At 33.8% G+C, this 20486-nt stretch overlaps 2 protein-coding genes across 3 annotated transcripts; one reads left to right on the forward strand and one right to left on the reverse strand.

The window, feature by feature from the left end:
* Positions 1 to 5946: 5946 nt before the first annotated feature.
* LOC132543113 (lysosomal acid glucosylceramidase-like) lies at positions 5947 to 16099 on the forward strand. 2 transcript variants are annotated; one of them, XM_060206573.1, is made up of 9 exons: positions 6099 to 6121; positions 6604 to 6747; positions 7152 to 7285; positions 8525 to 8697; positions 10488 to 10725; positions 11991 to 12215; positions 12755 to 12918; positions 14230 to 14349; positions 15017 to 16099. In XM_060206573.1, exons 1-9 carry the CDS (start codon positions 6103 to 6105, stop codon positions 15117 to 15119), a joined length of 1320 nt encoding a protein of 439 aa, XP_060062556.1. In that variant the 5' UTR covers positions 6099 to 6102; the 3' UTR covers positions 15120 to 16099. The 2 variants fall into 2 exon arrangements, with proteins under 2 accessions (XP_060062557.1, XP_060062556.1); XM_060206574.1 differs by lacking the exons at positions 6099 to 6121; positions 15017 to 16099 and adding an exon at positions 5947 to 6098 and having other exon boundaries at positions 14230 to 14353.
* A 705-nt stretch (positions 16100 to 16804) lies between these two features.
* On the reverse strand, positions 16805 to 18123 carry LOC132543102 (histone H1-delta-like). Its single transcript, XM_060206558.1, has one exon. The coding sequence runs from the start codon at positions 18099 to 18101 to the stop codon at positions 17529 to 17531; it is 573 nt and encodes a 190-aa protein (XP_060062541.1). The 5' UTR covers positions 18102 to 18123; the 3' UTR covers positions 16805 to 17528.
* Between the last annotated feature and the right edge of the window lie 2363 nt (positions 18124 to 20486).

Below are 20486 nucleotides of genomic sequence, written 5' to 3' on the forward strand. Positions count from 1 at the left end.
CTCCAAATTAGAGCATTATGGGATACCTGATTGTGATTACACCTCCAGGTAAAGGAGAGTTCGTTGTTTTGGCCCGGATTCCCTCCCTTGAAGTATCGTGTTCCATTCTTGCACAGAAATCTAGACCCGAGTTTTTTTTTTTATTGTCTTTTATTCTCGTGTTTTCTAGGTAGTATTATGATTTTTTTTCAAAAGAACTTATGATGCAATATACGACTGTTGATGTTGAAACCATGCAATCAATTCGAGCAAAATAAAGCAGTAAATACACACATGAAGTTTTTTCTCAATGAGGAGAGAGAGATCTGCATTTAATAAATGCAGAGATTTGTGATTTCGATTTGTTTTAAATCTTATATTAAAGATTACAGCCAGAGAGACTTGGGTTGATAAAAACTTAACAGACTATAAATGAAAACCGTTTGTCAGATTAGAATGAAACACTATTTGAATATTGATGACCATTAATTAAGCACGAGAAGAGCTACCGTGTTGATTACATATCATAGTCTTGTCAATTTTGTTTATTTTCTTAAATAAAAACCAACTCCGTAGAAGTTTTTCCGAGAGTGACAGTAAACTTGAAGTAATCTCGTATTTCAAAAGGTTGTACTTTATACCAAGAAGTGTAAATTTCCCTTCATGATTTACTAACTTGTAATCTCTTTTTTCTACCACGTTCATGTTTAACTCTTAGCCAGATATTCTGTGTGTTATCTCAACTTGCTCCCAATTCAGATTAATCTCTCAATCTATCCAGGATTTATAAGTAGCGTTTCAAGATTTCTTTTTAATTTTTAGTGTTCTTTTGTTTTTGTTTTTTTTTTACATTTTGGTATATTTATGAGTTCAGCAATCTTCGAGTAACGAAGATTTCACCAATTCTATGCGCATAATTAAGAGTAAACCAAACATACTTTCAGACATGTCAGACAAATAATATGTAGACTCTTCGTTAGTTCTCTCAATACCAGGATATTTGAAATTACGCATTATCTTTAAAACATGTAAACATTCGTCAATTGATATAAATCCTTCTACTGCCGCACCATCATCAAGATTTTACTGATCTAAAATGAATTGTGTAAATTTGAAAATGTATTGATCTAATTTTGTTGAGGTGATGGATCTCTACATACTTTAGCATACAGTGTTTTATTAGAATAAACTAACATTCTGTTAGAACGAGTACATTGTATATGTGTTTACATCTCTTGAAATTTGCTTAGAGTTAACGAGCTGAAATTGAACAGCTCAGTAATGTTAGAAAACGGAAGCGAATGGCTATATGGTGTGAGAGATGAACTTTTGAGATTGGGTGTGGGGTACAAATGGCAATATATAAAGATACTTTTACACCTGATGATATCATAAACATAATTAAAACTAGATTGTCCGATATCTTTAAACGAGAGTGTAGTGAAAGATAAATTCATCTCCCAAATGTTCCCCAATATATGATAAATATATCGGTGAGTCCTTTTGGTTTCAAAATTATCTTTCAAAATCTATAGGCAATTCTACTGTAAAGGAAACAGTAAATACATCAAAAGGTCATCTCACAAATTGAATATTGAAATTGGGAAATATAATAATATAGACATGAATGATAGAATCTGCACTTAATGCAATAGCAGTGACATAGAAGATGAATTTCATTTCTATTTTATTTATTTCATTTTATAAAAGATGTACATATATTTAAGGAAACGCTTCTTTAAGAAACATTATCGTCATAGGTCCAGTATGTTTAAATTTATCCAGCTTATGATATCGGTAAACATGAAATAATTATCAATTTTATAAAAATTTATCATAATGAGTATCAAGAAAAAATATTGAATTGTACATGGTAAATATGTTGAATTTCATCTACACTATGCTGATTAATGGTGTGTGTTGGAGGAGAAAGTGTATGAACCATTGTTATTCAAAATATGTTTTACGTCATTCTGAATTAATGAGCTGCAATCGGATCTAAGGTAATATTGAATAGAATTAAATTGGATTGAAAGGGATTTCAGCACCTGCTGAAACTGACGTGTTTTCCAGTGAACATGTTGAGCAGATATTGAAGAGTTCACCGGATCGATTCGTTACCTGTAGTTCGTCTCATTTCTTTTATGTTTCGCTTTTATATATATGTATCCTTATGTATATACAACTTGCATAAACATCTATGACTTTTCGCATAAGTATTAGTATCATCAATATTACCCTTTTCATAGACTTACACAATATTTCCAATTGACCAGCTTATGGAAAATACCTAGAATTAAAAGACTTTATTAAAATGTATACGTACTCACGGAAATAAAACCTCCTTATAATCGATTAAGTATGCATTTAATATGTTACCCGTGCCTTACTAGAATTGAGATTATTAGTAGCTGAAATAACGTCATTATTACTTATATAAGTAAATCAATTTCACCGTAGCATCCTGTATAACATAATCACCCTAAACAATATGGAACGTTTTTATTTTGCATTAACATCCACTTTCCCTAATTCAGAAAAAATGATCGAAGAAATCATTTAATGAGATATTACACTTTAACGTATTTTCTTCCTGTCAAATTGTTTGTGAGATGTTGTTGGGGCTATAGTGAGTGTTTGTAGATAATTGCGAGGTATACTTCAATCAGTTTAGATATGGACTCAATTGGTAGGTTATAAATCCCACGCAAACAAAAAAACAGTGTATGATTAATTTAAGATGTATGATAGTTTCTGATATTGGACGTGGTAGGTACTTCACATAGTTTAGATATTGGACGTGGTAGGTACTTCACATAGTTTAGATATTGGACGTGGTAGGTACATCACACAGTTTAGATATTGGACGTGGTAGGTACTTCACACAGTTTAGATATTGGACGTGGTAGGTACTTCACATAGTTTAGATATAGGACGTGGTAGGTACATCACATAGTTTAGATATAGGACGTGGTAGGTACTTCACATAGTTTAGATATTGGACGTGGTAGGTACTTCACATAGTTTAGATATTGGACGTGGTAGGTACTTCACACAGTTTAGATATTGGACGTGGTAGGTACTTCACACAGTTTAGATATTGGACGTGGTAGGTACTTCACATAGTTTAGATATTGGACGTGGTAGGTACTTCACACAGTTTAGATATTGGACGTGGTAGGTACTTCACACAGTTTCATTGGACGTGGTAGGTACTTCACACAGTTTAGATATTGGACGTGGTGGTAGGTACTTCACACATGGACGTGGTAGTACTTCACACAGTTTAGATATTGGACGTGGTAGGTACTTCACATAGTTTAGATATTGGACGTGGTAGGTACTTCACACAGTTTAGATATTGGACGTGGTAGGTACTTCACACAGTTTAGATATTGGACGTGGTAGGTACTTCACACAGTTTAGATATTGGACGTGGTAGGTACTTCACACATTTTAGATATTGGACGTGGTAGGTACTTCACACAGTTTAGATATTGGACGTGGTAGGTACTTCACATAGTATAGATATTGGACGTGGTAGGTACTTCACATAGTTTAGATATTGGACGTGGTAGGTACTTCACACAGTTTAGATATTGGACGTGGTAGGTACCTCACATAGTTTAGATATTGGACGTGGTAGGTACTTCACATAGTTTAGATATTGGACGTGGTAGGTACTTCACATAGTTTAGATATTGGACGTGGTAGGTACTTCACATAGTTTAGATATTGGACGTGGTAGGTACTTCACATAGTTTAGATATTGGACGTGGTAGGTACTTCACATAGTTTAGATATTGGACGTGGTAGGTACTTCACATAGTTTAGATACTGGACGTGGTAGGTACTTCACACAGTTTAGATATTGGACGTGGTAGGTACTTCACATAGTTTAGATATTGGACGTGGTAGGTACTTCACATAGTTTAGATATTGGACGTGGTAGGTACTTCACATAGTTTAGATATTGGACGTGGTAGGTACTTCACATAGTTTAGATATTGGACGTGGTAGGTACTTCACATAGTTTAGATATTGGACGTGGTAGGTACTTCACATAGTTTAGATATTGGACGTGGTAAGTACTTCACATAGTTTAGATATTGGACGTGGTAGATACTTCACACATTTTAGATATTGGACGTGGTAGGTACCTCACATAGTTTAGATATTGGACGTGGTAGGTACATCACACAGTTTAGATAATGGACGTGGTAGGTACTTCACACAGTTTAGATATTGGACGTGGTAGGTACTTCACACAGTTTAGATATTGGACGTGGTAGGTACTTCACACAGTTTAGATATTGGACGTGGTAGGTACTTCACACAGTTTAGATATTGGACGTGGTAGGTACTTCACACAGTGTAGATATTGGACGTGGTAGGTACTTCACATAGTTTAGATATTGGACGTGGTAGGTACTTCACACAGTTTAGATATTGGACGTGGTAGGTACTTCACATAGTTTAGATATTGGACGTGGTAGGTACTTCACATAGTTTAGATATTGGACGTGGTAGGTACTTCACATAGTTTAGATATTGGACGTGGTAGGTACTTCACATAGTTTAGATATTGGACGTGGTAGGTACTTCACAGAGTTTAGATATTGGACGTGGTAGGTACTTCACATAGTTTAGATATTGGACGTGGTAGGTACTTCACATAGTTTAGATATTGGACGTGGTAGGTACTTCACACAGTGTAGATATTGGACATGGTATGTACTTCACCTAGTTAAGATATTGGACGTGGTAGGTACCTCACATAGTTTAGATATTGGACGTGGTAGGTACTTCACATAGTTTAGATATTGGACGTGGTAGGTACCTCACATAGTTTAGATATTGGACGTGGTAAGTACTTCACATAGTATAGATATTGGACGTGGTAGGTACTTCACATAGTTTAGATATTGGACGTGGTAGGTACTTCACATAGTTTAGATATTGGACGTGGTAGGTACTTCACATAGTTTAGATATAGGACGTGGTAGGTACTTCACACAGTTTCAAGTCAATCATTAAGAAAATTGTCTCGAATTCAATTACGGCCATTTATCACTGAATTAAGGTTTTGAGATATTGGACGTGGTACGTGGTAGGTACTTCACATAGTTTAGATATTGGACGTGGTAGGTACTTCACATAGTTTAGATATTGGACGTGGTAGGTACCTCACATAGTTTAGATATTGGACGTGGTAGGTACTTCACACAGTTGCAGAGATAGATATTGGACTGTGTTATATGGCTGCAAGGTAGTTTTATTTTTCACAGTGGTCCCTTACTATGCCTCAGAGGTTCGTTACAAAAGATATAATATTCATGCACGAGAAAGGTGACATATATACACTTAAATGAGGTTATGGTATATATGCGTCCCACATCGTATTTTATATCATTTGAAACAAACCCTTGTGATTTTATCATATGGTAAAGTCATCTGTCATTGATTAAATAAAGGTCAAAACTAAGCAAGAAAATGTACAACTTTTGAGAATAGTTAAAGATTAGACCTTGTATGATTTATTAGAATTATAATCAGTGTACGTACCCCTGTGGTACTGACCTTACCTCTCAGAGCTTAATTGTACCAGGGACATATAATACGTATTATACGTCCCTGATTGTACCTAAAACTACAAGAAAAAAAACATATATGATTGTCAAATATATTGACATGTTCTTTGCGGTTCATAGGGTAACCATTTGTTATTTAATGCATGTGTATTTTTAACTTGTGTACTGTTTTGGTAGACAGTGTGAAATTTTGGGCTAAAAGAAAGAAACACTACTTTCTTGCTATCTAAGCCCTTAAATTTCCTATATCAGTTATTTAAGTCGGTTTATGAGACAACAATATTATCCTATCAACCTTTCTTTAAAATATTTTTTAATAAATTAATTTCTTTACAGGTAGTGCACCTTGTGCCTTGAAGGACTTCGGTGGGGAAAATTTTGTATGTGTGTGTAACTCCACATACTGTGATATGCAAGATTCCATTACCCCTCCTCCTTCTGGGGTCTATAAGCTCTACACATCATCTCTATATGGACAAAGACTTGATCAGACCTTTGGAAATCTGTCATCAAAACCTTCAGCAAAGGGTACATGACCTTAATGACACAGTGTATATAATATGTTCACTTGAAAAACTGCTTAATAGTTTATACCAATATGTGTATGTATCAAAATTAAACAGGATTAAATTTCTTCTTTTCTAGAAATTAATAACTGCATGTACAGAAGTTGCTTTTTCACTTCAAGGTTTTCTGGAAAACATACTTTCTCAATGATAATCGTAATTTGGATAATATATTGCTGTACTGGTACATGAAATCTTGTTGTTTTTTTTTTTGTTTTTGTTTATTTAAGATCTCAATTACAGTTGAACCTCGTTTTCTCAAACTCCTTTAATTGGAAGACCCTGTTTATTTTGAAGTTTTACATTTTGTCCTGATAAACTTTTCTCCAAACATTCAATCTCACTTAAAATAAATACTTAGATAACTCGGAAGTTTTCAAACGGTCCCTCTGACTTCAAAATAACCAAAGTCGTCTGTATTATTCATTGTGGGAAGACAGTCATTTAAAGATTTTTTTTTTCTTCAGTAGTACTAAAATTGAATAGCAATGTGACCTATCAAAAGATAATAGGATTTGGAGGAGCCTTCACAGATGCTGCTGGGATTAATATTCTCAACTTGACTGCACTCACTCAGGAAAAGCTACTAAAGTCTTATTTCTCTTCTGAAGGTAATTAATTTGCCACTCATTCAGGTAGGTAAGACCTACAAAAATATGCAGCTATAGAATACTCCTTTTTGAGATGGAATTTTGTTAAGGTTTTCAGTTTACCATAATTGGTCCTTACTGTTTGGTCAAAATATTTCCAGACATTTCAAAGTCATTAACGTTAAGTAATCATATTTTAAGATAAACATAAACATTTGGACCATTTTACACAATAATGTTTTAGTCCAATTTTGATCAGCATTTTTATCATGAGGAAAAAGTATTTTAGAGAGTGGACAGATCCTTTATTGATAAAACATGAATGCTTAAATGAAATTTTCATTTAATTTTTTTAAAACTTCTTTCTGTCATTTTTCAATGTGTTTGACATCATGTTAAATATTCCTTGTGATTCACTTCACCAGGTATAGAGTACAATCTGGGACGTATCCCGATGGCTAGCTGTGATTTTTCAACACGACTTTACTCCTACGATGATGAGCCTGGTGACCTCAATTTGACGAAGTTTTCACTTGCAACAGAAGATTTTAAGTATAAAGTAAATCAGACATTCTTTTTCACATGATAAGTGATTGATTATCAACATCATTCAGGTATATATATCTTTTATTTCACCTGAAATCTAAAAGGTTAAGGTCAGATGGACGTATACTATTCCAAAGTCAAAATTTTAATTGATCATATCTGTTGGTCAAGGCGAAATGGCAATAGTAGATTATACTTAATGGCATTTGATGCACCATAGGTCAAGGTCATTTGACTCCAGAAGATTACTTCATGTAATGGTTGAAGGTCAAATTCAGTTGTTTGCCATTCATTCATAAGTTTTATGCTATTAAATTCTGAATCTATGATGAGAACTTTTTTCATGGTTATTAGTTAAAGAATTTTGCAAGAAAATCTATTAACAGTATATGTTTTCAGTGTCTAGTAGTGTTCTTTTACTTTTGAGACTGATCTCAAAAATTGCTGACCGATGGCAATCTGGTTACTGTTTCTTGTTTCTGAATAAGAAATGAATAGATTTTTCTCATTTTTCATGTGCTAGTTCCCTTGGTCGCTAATAGTGCCCTATTAATTCTGAGACAGATCAGACATGATGGCTGATAAGTACCATGTTAGATTTTGACAGTTAAAGTTTGTTATTGATTCTTAAGATGTAGATAATGGATCTTTCTTTCATGTCATATCTAGGTTTCCATGATCCTGTGTATTATTGTATTGTCAATTTTGGGATTGAGAAAAAATGGCATATGCTTGGATAGCTTTGATTTTGCTGGTGATTGTTTGTTTTCGCTATTTTTGGGGAAATATTTGTTGAATCATTCTCAAAATTTATTTGTAGGTTCCGTCTATTTCAAGACTGGTAAAAAAAAAAAAAATGACTGAAAGGCCACCATCTTGGATTTGCCAGTTAAAGATTATCACTCGTTTCATATACATTATAATTAAAAGCAAATAAAATGAAAGAAAAGGATGGAAAGATTCCAATTTAAAAAATAAATATCATAACATGGGATGATATAAAGGTTCCTCATGGATCTATTGTTTAAAAAAAATTATCCTGTGACATTAGAATGATATCAAAGACACATTAATGCTATATGCTTTAAAATGCACATATTGTGATTATACGACAACTAATAATGTCATTGTGTATGCATGTTTTTATACCATACAAACATGTATGTTTACATTACGTTATAAAATTGATTGTAAATATATGAGTGATTTAGCAGAAATATCCTGATTTTATTCTGAAATATCTGCTTTGCAGATCCCAATAATTCTTGCTGCCCAACGGTTATGTAAAAAGAACATTACTTTATTTGGAAGTCCGTGGAGTGCACCTGCCTGGATGAAGACCAATAACAAAATGACTGGCAGAGGTACACTGATTGGCAAACCAGGTGGACAGTACTATAAAGCATGGGCTACATATTTCGTCAAGTAGGTTGACTTTACCGAGTGTGTTTAACAGTAAGATAGTTTTATACTGCTAGAGGGAAAGTGTCAAAATATATATGTCAAATGTTATTGAAAGCTACATACATACCACATATATAATAAACTATGAATATCATATTTTAACATGTGAATGAAATGAGATCATGGGTTTCTGTAATCTACAATATGGAAAAAAATCAGTTGAAATTTAGAGAAAATGTTGGAAGATGATTGATATTCATTTGAACGTCAAGGTGATGGATGAAAAGTTCTTTTAAGACTACTTTATAGGATGTTAGACTTGAGTTAAGTCTTAGCTTTTTTCTCTGTCAATATTCTTTACACTTCCTTCTTCCTTTGATCACAGCAATGTTATTATCAAATGCGTTCCTTCCCTCCGTCCAGATGCTGCTTTCCGCATCTCTTTTGAAAGACTGGTAGGATTTTGTTACCTGGTTGGTATACTTGTTATCTTAATCCCTTGCCCAAGTTTGATTAATGGCAAATTCCAGGCATATTACATGATGCTGCTTTGGCCTGATCAGCTGGTTTCTTTAATATCTTTCTGCGCATTTTCTTATGAAGAAATGATAAGATATTTAGGAAACTTGCTTCATAGACTTAATACCTTAATTCCTTGTTCAGGTTTGATTACCCGGTATTGGCAAATTCTATGCATATTTCATGAGACTGCTGTGACCTGATTGACTGATATCTTTCGGCACTCTAAGTGAATGCTTTCCACATGTTATCTTTTAAGGGATCAAATGAATTATGATGAGACTGGCTTGGTAGACTTGATACCTTAACCCTTCGTTCATGTTTGATTATGGGCAAATTACACACATATTTAATGAGGTTATTGTGGCCTGATTGACTGATATCTTTGCCAGTTTTTCATGCTCACTTTAAATGTATATATTTTACAAGTGAACATGAGCGAGGGACCTTGATGACTATGTCCTTGTATTTTATTAGCCCACCATCATCAGATCATCATTGCTCTGCATCTGTCCTCCATCCATCTGCCGTCTGTCTGTCCATAAACAAATTTTGTTATCGCTATTTCTTGAGAAGTACGGGATGGATCTTTCTCAAATTGCATATGTAGGTTCCCCTTAGTCCCTAGTTGTGCCTGTTTGATTTTGGGAGTGGTAAGAAAAACAAAATGGTCAACAGGCAGCCATCTTGGATTTTTACAATGAAGTTTGTAATTGCTATTTCTTTAAGAGATGGATTTCTCTCAAATTTCATGTATTTAACTACTGTAACGATTTCTCTCAAATTTCACTTATATCTACATAAATACTTTAAAGATCTTTCTCAAATTTCATATATAGGTTCCTTTAGGTCCCTTGGAGTTTGGAAATGACCTTAAAAAAAAATGATCAACAGGTAGCCATCTTGGATTTTGCCTAGAAAAGATTGTTATCGCTATTTCTCAAGAGGTACTGAACGTGTGTCTCTCACTATTTATATGTATGTTCCCTTTGGACTCTCCTTGTGTTCGTTTGATTTTGGGACTGATCAGAGGAAACAAAATGGCTTCCAGTCCAGTTGATTTGGCAGGTAAAAATTATCATTGCTATTTTTGCAAAGGAATATTCAAATGTCTTATCATTAAGAGTGAAAATAGAGAAGAGAAAGACGGGAAAGGTCCAAGTTTCAAAGAGCATATAAAAATCAAACAATAGTGGACACCAAGATCCCTCTGGGATCTCTTGTTTGCATTGGTATCAACCAATGATTGAAGAACATAATACATATTGAGCTTCATGTTTCTATGTTTTAAGGTTTCTGCAGGAGTATAAGAAGCATGGAGTGGACATTTGGGGTGTAACAGGACAGAATGAACCATCAGATGGTAACATCTTTAATTTCAAGTTCCAGGCCATGGGTTGGTCTCCTGAAACACAGAGAGATTTCATAGCAATGGATCTCGGCCCTGCAATGGTTCAGTCTGGGTTTGATCATGTGAAAATCATGATTATGGATGATACCAGACTGTTTTTGCCTATATGGGCAGAAGAGGTTGGTGCTCTTGTCTATAATATACCTTTTCACTATGGATCTCAGAAGCAAGGATTATATTGAGAAGGAAACTCTATCTGAGAACCTTCTCTACCATACATATCCTAAAGGAACTTTCAATATGTAAAATAGATGTTGTAGATGATTTATGGAGCTCTGAATGCTGTTGATCCATGTTGTATTATGTGAACATAATTAAGAAACAAGTTATATGTGATGTTGGGAAATGTTATAGCATTGACTAGATACTCTAATATTGCATTTAGACAATTTAGACAGATGTCTGTGTCTGATATAAGTGCCAAAAGGGGATTGGGATGGAGTGGGACTATAGTTTTGTTTTGTGTCTGTTCATCCTGGTTTTGGCCCTATCTCCTACATTTTTAACTTTAATCTCTGACAAAGGAAAAGTTTAATCTTGATTTTTTTTTCACTTTTCAGAGGAGTACATCCTTAAGAATTCTTTCTTGTACTCTGAAAAGTTTATTTACATGGGAATATCCAGACATGGGTATGCAAATACTATCATAGTGTATCCGGATTTGGACAGTTAAAGCATGAAGGTGATATAGACATTTGTATGGAAAAGAAGTACTGGAATTCGGATTCACAACCATTACTCTCTTTTGTATAATTTAGGAATGATTGCCCTTTGTTACTTTCCATATTTAAAATTTGTCTGGAGCATTACACTAAAAGTTGAGAGGTACCAACATGAAACTTCATAGGTACATAGATCTCGACCAGAAGGAGGGCAGTGCATATGTAAGAATCATAACTATCTTATTGACCTTTGTCCCATTCGGGGAGAGTAACCCGTCTCTGACAGCCTTTGTTTAACAAAAGCCTGTCTATTTTCTACTCAAGTGACATTTATAGACATTTTGACATGAACTTTATCAAATTATTAATATGATGATATTTTAGAATCACATAATACAACTGTGTTTATATCAATGATGCTTTCTTTATTGAAAATTTTGTTCGGTTTTAGATATATGATCATTGTAGGACTATGAAAATATGCCTTTTTGTATTGTATGGTGTATGGTCGTGCAAAGATGTGGTCAACTGTGTAATTGAAATCATATAAAAAGATGTTTTAATAGTATATAATGCTGAAATGTGTGTGTCAAAAAATAACATTATGCACTCAATCATTATAAAGTTGAAATATTGAGCATACACATGTATTGTAAAAGAGTGGTAATAAATTGAATGGAGATCTCGCAATATTGATAATAAGGTAAAAATCATACTCACAGGTGTTCAAGAATACAGAAGCAGCCAACTTTGTCTCAGGAATAGCAGTGCATTGGTACCAAGACTTCATTGTACCAGCAAATGTCTTGACATCTACTCACGAAAAATTCCCAGATAAATTCATCCTGTCTACAGAGGCATGTCTTGGATCTATGCCTTGGGATGGTCAACATGTCCAGCTTGGAAGTTGGTACCGAGGGGAAACCTATGCACATGACATCATAGAGGTGAGAGGCCATTTGGTCATGCTATAAATTTGTAGTTATATTTTTTGTGTTACCATGGAAACACAGTCAAAAAAAACAAAAAAAGTGTTTACTTTCGTTTCTGGTCAACAACTTTGAAACCATTCCACCAACTCCACAAAACTTTCTGTACATATTAGGTTAGTGCCCTAGGTTTTTATTTCACATTGAAGTTGAAAAACTTGCATGATTGATTTCTCACTAGTTCTGAACACATCCAACATCCAGTATTTTAGAGTAATACTTTTTTCTGGAGCCTACATTTGCTAACTGAATCATGATCTAGTATTCTGTTATAACAGTAATGGCCCTTTATTAATTTTTTTGGAAACCAACATTTACTATTACAGTTTATAGTGAGCTGAGCTCTCTTTTCGTTTCATTCATGAACATTTATGAATGAAAGTGATTTAGAATTACTGTAGGAATAGCTTAAACATTCTGTAATAAATACATGTACAGCCTTTTTCCACGTTATTTTTTATCACTGCTTCCTTATAATCTTTCTACTTTCATTTTAGGATTTGAATCATTGGGTAACAGGATGGACAGACTGGAACATTGCCTTAAACATGGAAGGAGGTCCAAACTGGGTCAGCAATTTTGTAGACAGCCCAATTATTGTCAATGCTGAAAAAGATGAATTCTATAAACAGCCCATGTTCTATACAATGGGCCACTTCAGGTACTGAAACTAAATGTGTGACCTTAAAATCACTGAATAGCAGGCCTCTGGTCGAGATCTGATATCAGAATTAGTTCAAACATGACAAGTATCTATCATTATGCATTGAATTTGCAGAACTTGACAAATGTACTCTATACCTTGATAAGATGTAAAACTTGATGTTATGATGCTATTAGATAGATATGATATGACAGGCTGGGATGCAATGTAACTCTATGGACAAACATGGGTAATACTATATGCCAACCCCTCCCCATCCCCTTCTCCCCTCTCTGCCATCTTCATGAAATGACAGGGACATGAATAGTCTTTCTTAAATGTTTATTTATATTTTAGCCCACCATCCTATATCAGATGGTGAGCTATTCAAATTGTCCTGCATCCGTGGTCTGTCGTTCATCTATCCGTCTGTCCATAAACAATTTTTGTTATCACTATTCTTTAGAAGTACTGGATAGATTTTTCTCAAATTGCATATGGTTGTTCCCCTTTGTCCCTGATTGTGCCCGTTTGAATTCGGGACTGACTAGAAAAACATTTGGCTGAGAGGCAACCAGCTTGGATTTTTTCGATGAAGATTTTATCACTATTTCTTGAAAAAGAACAGGATGGATCCCTCTTAAATTTCATATGTAGATTCCCCTTGGTCTCTGGTTGTACCATGTGTTTTTAAGACAGACCAGAAAAGCAAAATGGCTGGAAGGTGGTCATCCTGGATTTTGATTTTGAAAGTTTGTAATCACTATTTCTTCAGAAGTACTGTATATATCGTTTTCAAATTTCACGTATAGGTTTCTTTTGGCCCCTAGCTGTGCCTGTTTTAGTTTGGGACTGATCAGGAAAACAAAATGGCTGACTGACAACTATCTTGGATTTCGCGTAGTAAAGATTGTTATTGCTCTTTCTTCATGTATGTTCTTTTGGTCTCTCCTTTTGCCTGTTCGATTTTGGGATTGATCATCAGAAGGAAAAAGGCTTCCAGGCAGCCATATTGGATTTGGCTGGTAAAGATTATCATCACTATTTCAGTGAAGGCATGTTCACATGTTTTATCATTAAGAGCAAAACTGAGAAGAGAAAAGAAAGGAAGGGAAAAGATCCAAATTTCCAAGTGCAAATAAAGATCAGACAATGATGGGAGCCAAGATCCCTCTGGGATCTCTTTTTTACAGTTCATTAGTTAGTGAAATGCATATTTCAAAACATGTAAATAGTACCTTTGTAATCAGCATTTTCAAGATTTTGTGATTTCAGAATGAATGGTTTGATTTCTGAGTATAGTTTAAAAGTATCATGATTATTTTTCAGTAAATTCCTTGTTCCTGGATCACAGAGAATAGAAATACAGGGTAATGTTCCTGAGAAGGAGGTTTTCATGGTTGCATTTAAAAGACCAGATTCCTTATTGGTCTTCATCATACTAAACCGGTAAGGCTACAAACATAAATAGTTTATTGTGAGATCTACAGGGTTCGTCATGAAATCAAACATAATATGGTACCTACAAAACGTTTTGTCTCAAGATGAAATAAGATTATGAACAATTCATGGTCACAATAGTACATCTAGAAATTTTTTAAATACATGTACTGAAATAATGCATTAATCTATTCTGACTTCAGTTTAACTCATTTCTTAAAATGAGAACTAAAAATGAATGTAGATTTTTTGAGTCTGATATGACTATGCTGACATATCCATCAATCAATTTACTGATATAAGTAATAACTTACATTGATTTTAATTGTTAGGAAATGGAGTTATCAATTAACATTACCTTGTTTTTCATCTCGAATTTCATTTACCCAGTAGTAGTAGGTTTCACTATAATGATGGTCTAATTTCAAATTCTCACAACCTAAATAGCTTGCTGACTTATTATGATCTACTGATCATATTTTCTTTTGGAAAAATAGATTAATCATAATAAGCAGTTTCCATTGTGTATTATGTATATAACTTAAGAAATACTTTGTTCTTTGTATAATAGTTATTATGTGTGTGAATTTAGATAAATCCAATCATATTCAGGAAACAACTGATGAAATAAAAATTATTTCCTGAATATCAGTTTGTTCTGTTTCTGTCGTTGTAGGTCAGAGTTGAGTGGATCTGTTTCACTGACAAGTACAGGCCATGATTTCATGAATCTTTACTACCCTCCTCGTTCCTTACAAACAGTCCTGATGAGACAATAGTAATGTGATATTAGGTAATCAAAGTGATGGCTGTGATTGAAGATGGATTCCATTCTTTTAACTGATCGAACACAAAGTAGCTTACAGTGTCTATCATTTGTGAATGATTTCCTAGAAGTGCAAAGAAAGACTTTAAAGTTACAAAAGAAAATGATTATCTACAGTGCTTAGAACTCATACATTTTGTATTGAACTCCTAATTTTGGAATGGGTTTCTTTTGATTTATTTAGAGGCAAAAACCATGAGATAATTTTCTGTAACACGTGCTGAAAAATTTATCTTTTTAAAATAATAAAGCTTACGTGTTGATTGACCTGAATTAAGCTCCAGGCCAAAGTGACTCGATATAATTTTCCAAAGTTCTATTGGACCAAGAATTTCATTGATAGGCATTCAGTGTCGACCTTTTTATGTTATTCTTGGTGTTCATAAATCACGTTTGAACTCAATATACATGGTAACGAGTGATTCATGTATACATGTTTGATTTTATATTACATTAAATTATAGTTGGATATGAGAAAAATTACAGCTCTTATTCTTTGCCAATCAAAAAAGAAACTGTAAGTATTAAGTACTACAATTTTTGTGAATTGTTGACATGAAAATCTTGATAAACATCTGTCACACAAGAGGTTAAAGAAATAATGTGTATTCTATGATTTTATTTACTCAACTATGTGGGGCTAGCTACTCATTGTAAGCAATATTTGGTCAGGTACATAACCTTGATTTATCCTGATATCCTATGTTTTTTAGAACCAACAAATGGCCTCAAGGCCCCCAAACTGTACCTGAAACATGGAATACAATTATTTCTGAGTTATAGAGTTATCTCCCTTGTTTGATTTTCATCTGAATCCGTCATCTGACTTCTTCAGTTGCCATAACTTAACACAATGTTCTACTGTGTTTTCAAGTATTATAGATGTATGGTTATCTTCATTTTAGATGTGTAAAGCAATGAATAAATCCCATATTCAAGAGATTGTTCCTGTTAAAAACTTTAACAGGTATAATTTGAATTTCACATTTTCTTGCCTTTTCATTAATTACATCAGAAAATTCAGCTGCTTTTCAGAATATGTTTAATTCAGTCATTGATTTGGTGGTTAAATGCCTATAAATAGAAGTTCCTATGTGTAAGTAGAATCACAATCAGTGATTTATGGTGCAATGGTACAGTAAAGCACAGGCTGATAAAACCTCTGGTGAGGATCTGCGACAAGTGGTGTGACACTTCCGACAGCAGTGCATGCTTTTCAGTAAGCTGAGAAATGGACCAGTTTGTGCAAACATGGTCGTGTCCTTGGACTAGAAAAAAAATATTAAGGTTTTTCACGGGGCAATAAACCCTAATAAAATATCTTTCTGCTTCATTCCATGACTAAACATCAAGTAGTTTTCCAATTTTTTTTCATAAAAGTTTTGTCATCTTATTCCCTTGGCTGGTTCCCTACATCAATAGAATAACATTCTAATATGCAGGTGATGTTATGGATACTAGGAAATTTTCACCATCTTAAATACACATTTCTTGGGACAAATCTTGATTTCAGTTTACTATGCTGTATATAGTTCTTGAATCAAAGGGTGAAATCTTACTGTGGAGAAAATTTCCTAACACATAACATGTCATTATTTTATGTTGAGGAATAAATAAATGAAGACTAGACAAGGAAAATGTATTGAAATAATTTAATGAGACATTCAAATTGATATTTGATAACAAAAAGTTTGTTTTATTAAACAAGTGAAAACTTAAGATAAAAAATGAAAATGAAATAAAAACTATATGGAATACTGAACATGATTATGATGAATTGACCATCAATTATACAAAATGGATTCAATGAAATTATTAAATGATGACTTTTATCAACCATGCCTACCTCTATGTTTCAGGAGTAAAATGACATGTCAAACAATGAAATTTATTAATAAATTATGGTACCTTGAAATATAGAACACTTTTCATCATTTACTCAAGAAACAAGATTCTGGTATGCTTGACTATCATAACTGTTGAAGGCATTTTGTTATACAATAAGTAAATGGCATGACTCAGCACTCAGTCATAGTCAGGAAATACTGTTTGGACATAACTTATAAGTCCTTATCATACAAACATGCATAACAATTTCACTGTTTACACTGCCATACTTATTACCACTTCTGAAAGATTTCCAGATTTTAACCATCTCATCCTCACATTCACAACTTCCCAAGTCCTTTTAGATCTAAAATGCATGTCCTTTTAACAGGAAATCTGTTCTGAATTCACAATTATTCTTCTTTTGTGAAACATTTTTCGTATTATTTGTTAGTTAGTATTGAGAATACATCTTGGAGCTCTCAACAATTGTCTGATCTCACATGCACATAGTCTTCCAATTTTCAAAACACTTTTACTTTTTGGCAGCCTTTCCTTTCTTTGCCTTTGACTTTGTGGCTGTTTTCTTGGGAGATTTGGACTTCTTTGGTTTGGCCGCTGCCTTCTTTTTTGGTGATGCCTTAGCTTTCTTCTCGGACTTTGCTTTACTTTTCTTTGGCTTTGTAACTTTCTTTTTCTCTGCTTTTGGTTTTTTCGTTGCTGCTGCTGCTGCAGGTTTTTTAGCTTTTTTTGCGGGTTTATCTTTTCCCTTTTCTCCAAGTTTAAATGACCCTGATGCACCACTTCCTTTGCTTTGTTTTAGAGTTCCATTCTTTACACAGGCTCTTAATGTCATTTTTAAATGATTATTGTCCGATGCTCCATCAACTTTGTAGTTTTGCCGGATATATTTTAAGATTGCTTGTCTCGAAGATCCACTTCTCTCCTTCAAGGATCCTATGGCTTCAACGACCATATCTCTAAATCTTGGATGGGATGAAGGTTTCTTAGATTTGGATTTTGATGCTTTCTTCTTTTTAGCAGCTGCAGGGGCAGCGGCAGGTGCCTCTTCGGCCGCTGGAGTGGTTACTTCTTCGGAGTCGGACATTATTTCGTTCTTGTGTATTTGTGTATTGCACTAGGCGAAGTGAAACTAACTAGCAGTATGACGTGTGTGTTATAAACTTTGCTCGAACGTCGTGGAAGACACCCCAAGAAATCCGGTGCTCGTTGTGTATTTCGATTTCACTGTCGGAACTATTGTGTTTCTATGTTACATTTTCGGTTAAGTTTTGAGAATATATGATAATTGTGTAAACTGACATCGTTTGAGACAGGAGATATAGAGACTATTCTTTAATTTCATGCGTAATATTTCGTGCTTCATTAAAAATTAATGATAATATTGCCAATTTATTTCACCAGCGCTCAGTTTTTTACAGGTGTTACTTGCAATATTTTTGTAAATTCTATTTGAAAACTTCAACTAACAGTCTTCATTGAGTTAGTGATTATTTCATTGGTACTTCATTAACTGTCTCGTCGACGGTCTGCTGCCGAAGTGCTTTCGGGGCCGAGAAAACATCCCGTTTTCAGAGGGACCCAAACACACCAAGACGATTAGATTGAGCTAATGCTTTTGTAAGGGGTGTACTTTCCTAAATTAATTATAAATTAATTCACGGGAAAAATATTGTTCATTTAGGCATGTATTTTTCATAAGAATATTCATGATCGAAATGTGATGTCATATTATTTGTAAAATTAATACATATTTGAAATATTAAAGAAAACGGCCCGCTCCTATCAAACAGCTTAGCTAAAAATACGCCATTTTTATGTCAAGTCGATCTGCATGTCAATTCCTCTAAATGCGTATTTTAGATTGCTGAAGAAGTTTGTGACAGAAATCTGTTCCTGGTTTAAACACAAGTAGGGTTAAGAATTATTCTGAGTATTATTTGTTTGCAAATACATCGAAGTTTTCGAAATATTCACTGAAACACATCGCAGGGGTGCTAGCCTCGCCAAGGTGACCTACTTTTCATTTCCAGACGATTACGACGTCTACATCAGAAGATAAAAGAATTACCAAGCGTAATTTCATATAAAAATCATTAGCAAATAATCATATATTAAAGAATATGTCACAAAAATTAAAAAATGGAAATTGGTGCACAGAGTTTGTGGAGTGACCTTTTTTTTATAACAAAGGGTCAGATTGAAAGCTCATAAATAACGGCTCCAGCTGCACAGGGCGTCGGGCAACAAAACATCTGACATCAGAACGAATTCATAAAATAAAGATGATATTTTGAAATAAATTAGTTTTTAATGATGTTTTTAAACGCTGTGTTTTAAAAATTCATCTTCATAAACTTTTAAAAACGTCCTTTTTGATAAAAGTGTTTCGTTTGTTATTTCTACGTCACAAGCTAAGATTTATACACACGTGTGCCAGCCGATACACACGCGTACACATAAACAAGTTATGTAATAGGACTGGTATACATTGAAAGAATACAAATACGACTGCCTACTTACAACAAACACGATTGTGTACATAACAAAAGAAAATATTTAGTGATGTATCTATATGGTTCTACAATAGCATTAGTACATTACATCTAAGTACTAGAAAAACGCATTAATTTATCATCGGCGCAATTTCCCTCTTGTCACATAAAAAAAATAACATTTTAAGATGAATTCTTGTTTACACTGTTTTTGAGTAAAAATTACCAAAATGTTACCTTTAGAACATATTTTAGATTTTTTTTTATTTATTTAATATCTATTTTAATGAATACAATTTTAAAAAAAATGAAAATCGATTTAGACCAGGAATATACAATTTACGTCATTGTTAAAACGTAATCTTATTTTACTTTAATGGGAAAATGCGAATTATAGAAAAGACAATTTTTAGTGATTTTCCATCGCATCAGGAAGGTTCACTGATGCTAGATTTAGCACCTCTTTGTTAACAGAGAAAAACATTTTCTCGAACAAGAAGCGATTGTTATAAATTGGCAGCTGACCATTGGGGTCAATGGTGTTTTTTATTTCAAAGCAAAACGGGTATTACTATTTCGCAGACAAAGCCTAATTCAAACATATGAAAAGGCCGAACCCCACCCACACGAAGACACAAACGAAAAGATGAAAAACTAACAAAAAAGAGAAGGGAAAAAGGAAAAGCATTAAACTTTTCAATGGGGAAATTAGAGTGTGTGTGGGTTTTTTTTTTTTTTTTTGTATTTTGTTTTTTTGTTTTTATTTCAAAAATCGAAAGATATAAATCTTCAACAAAAAAAGTATTCAAATATTAAATAGTGTATTCTACTACTACTAATACATCATACCATCAGCACCCAACACTAACACCAAAAATGGATAAACAATGGAAACACCAGGAGCTGTATTACAGCTGCAGATATAAAAAAGAATGGAAGTGACAGAACTACATTGATTAACAACAACGAGTCCGGTG

The sequence above is a fragment of the Ylistrum balloti genome, unplaced genomic scaffold, assembly GCF_031769215.1.
Source record: "Ylistrum balloti isolate Yb309-2 unplaced genomic scaffold, AGI_CSIRO_Ybal_v1 Utg369740, whole genome shotgun sequence".
Taxonomy (NCBI): domain Eukaryota; kingdom Metazoa; phylum Mollusca; class Bivalvia; order Pectinida; family Pectinidae; genus Ylistrum; species Ylistrum balloti.

Bases quoted from the DNA above. Each gene is read 5' to 3' on its own strand.
- LOC132543102 (XM_060206558.1), bottom strand. From the start codon at position 18,101: ATGTCCGACTCCGAAGAAGTAACCACTCCAGCGGCCGAAGAGGCACCT.
- LOC132543113 (XM_060206574.1), top strand. From the start codon at position 5,981: ATGCAAGATTCCATTACCCCTCCTCCTTCTGGGGTCTATAAGCTCTAC. The intron at 6,099-6,603 runs GTACATGACCTT...TTTTTTCTTCAG, and splicing joins ATCAAAACCTTCAGCAAAGG to TAGTACTAAAATTGAATAGC. The intron at 6,748-7,151 runs GTAATTAATTTG...TCACTTCACCAG, and splicing joins GTCTTATTTCTCTTCTGAAG to GTATAGAGTACAATCTGGGA.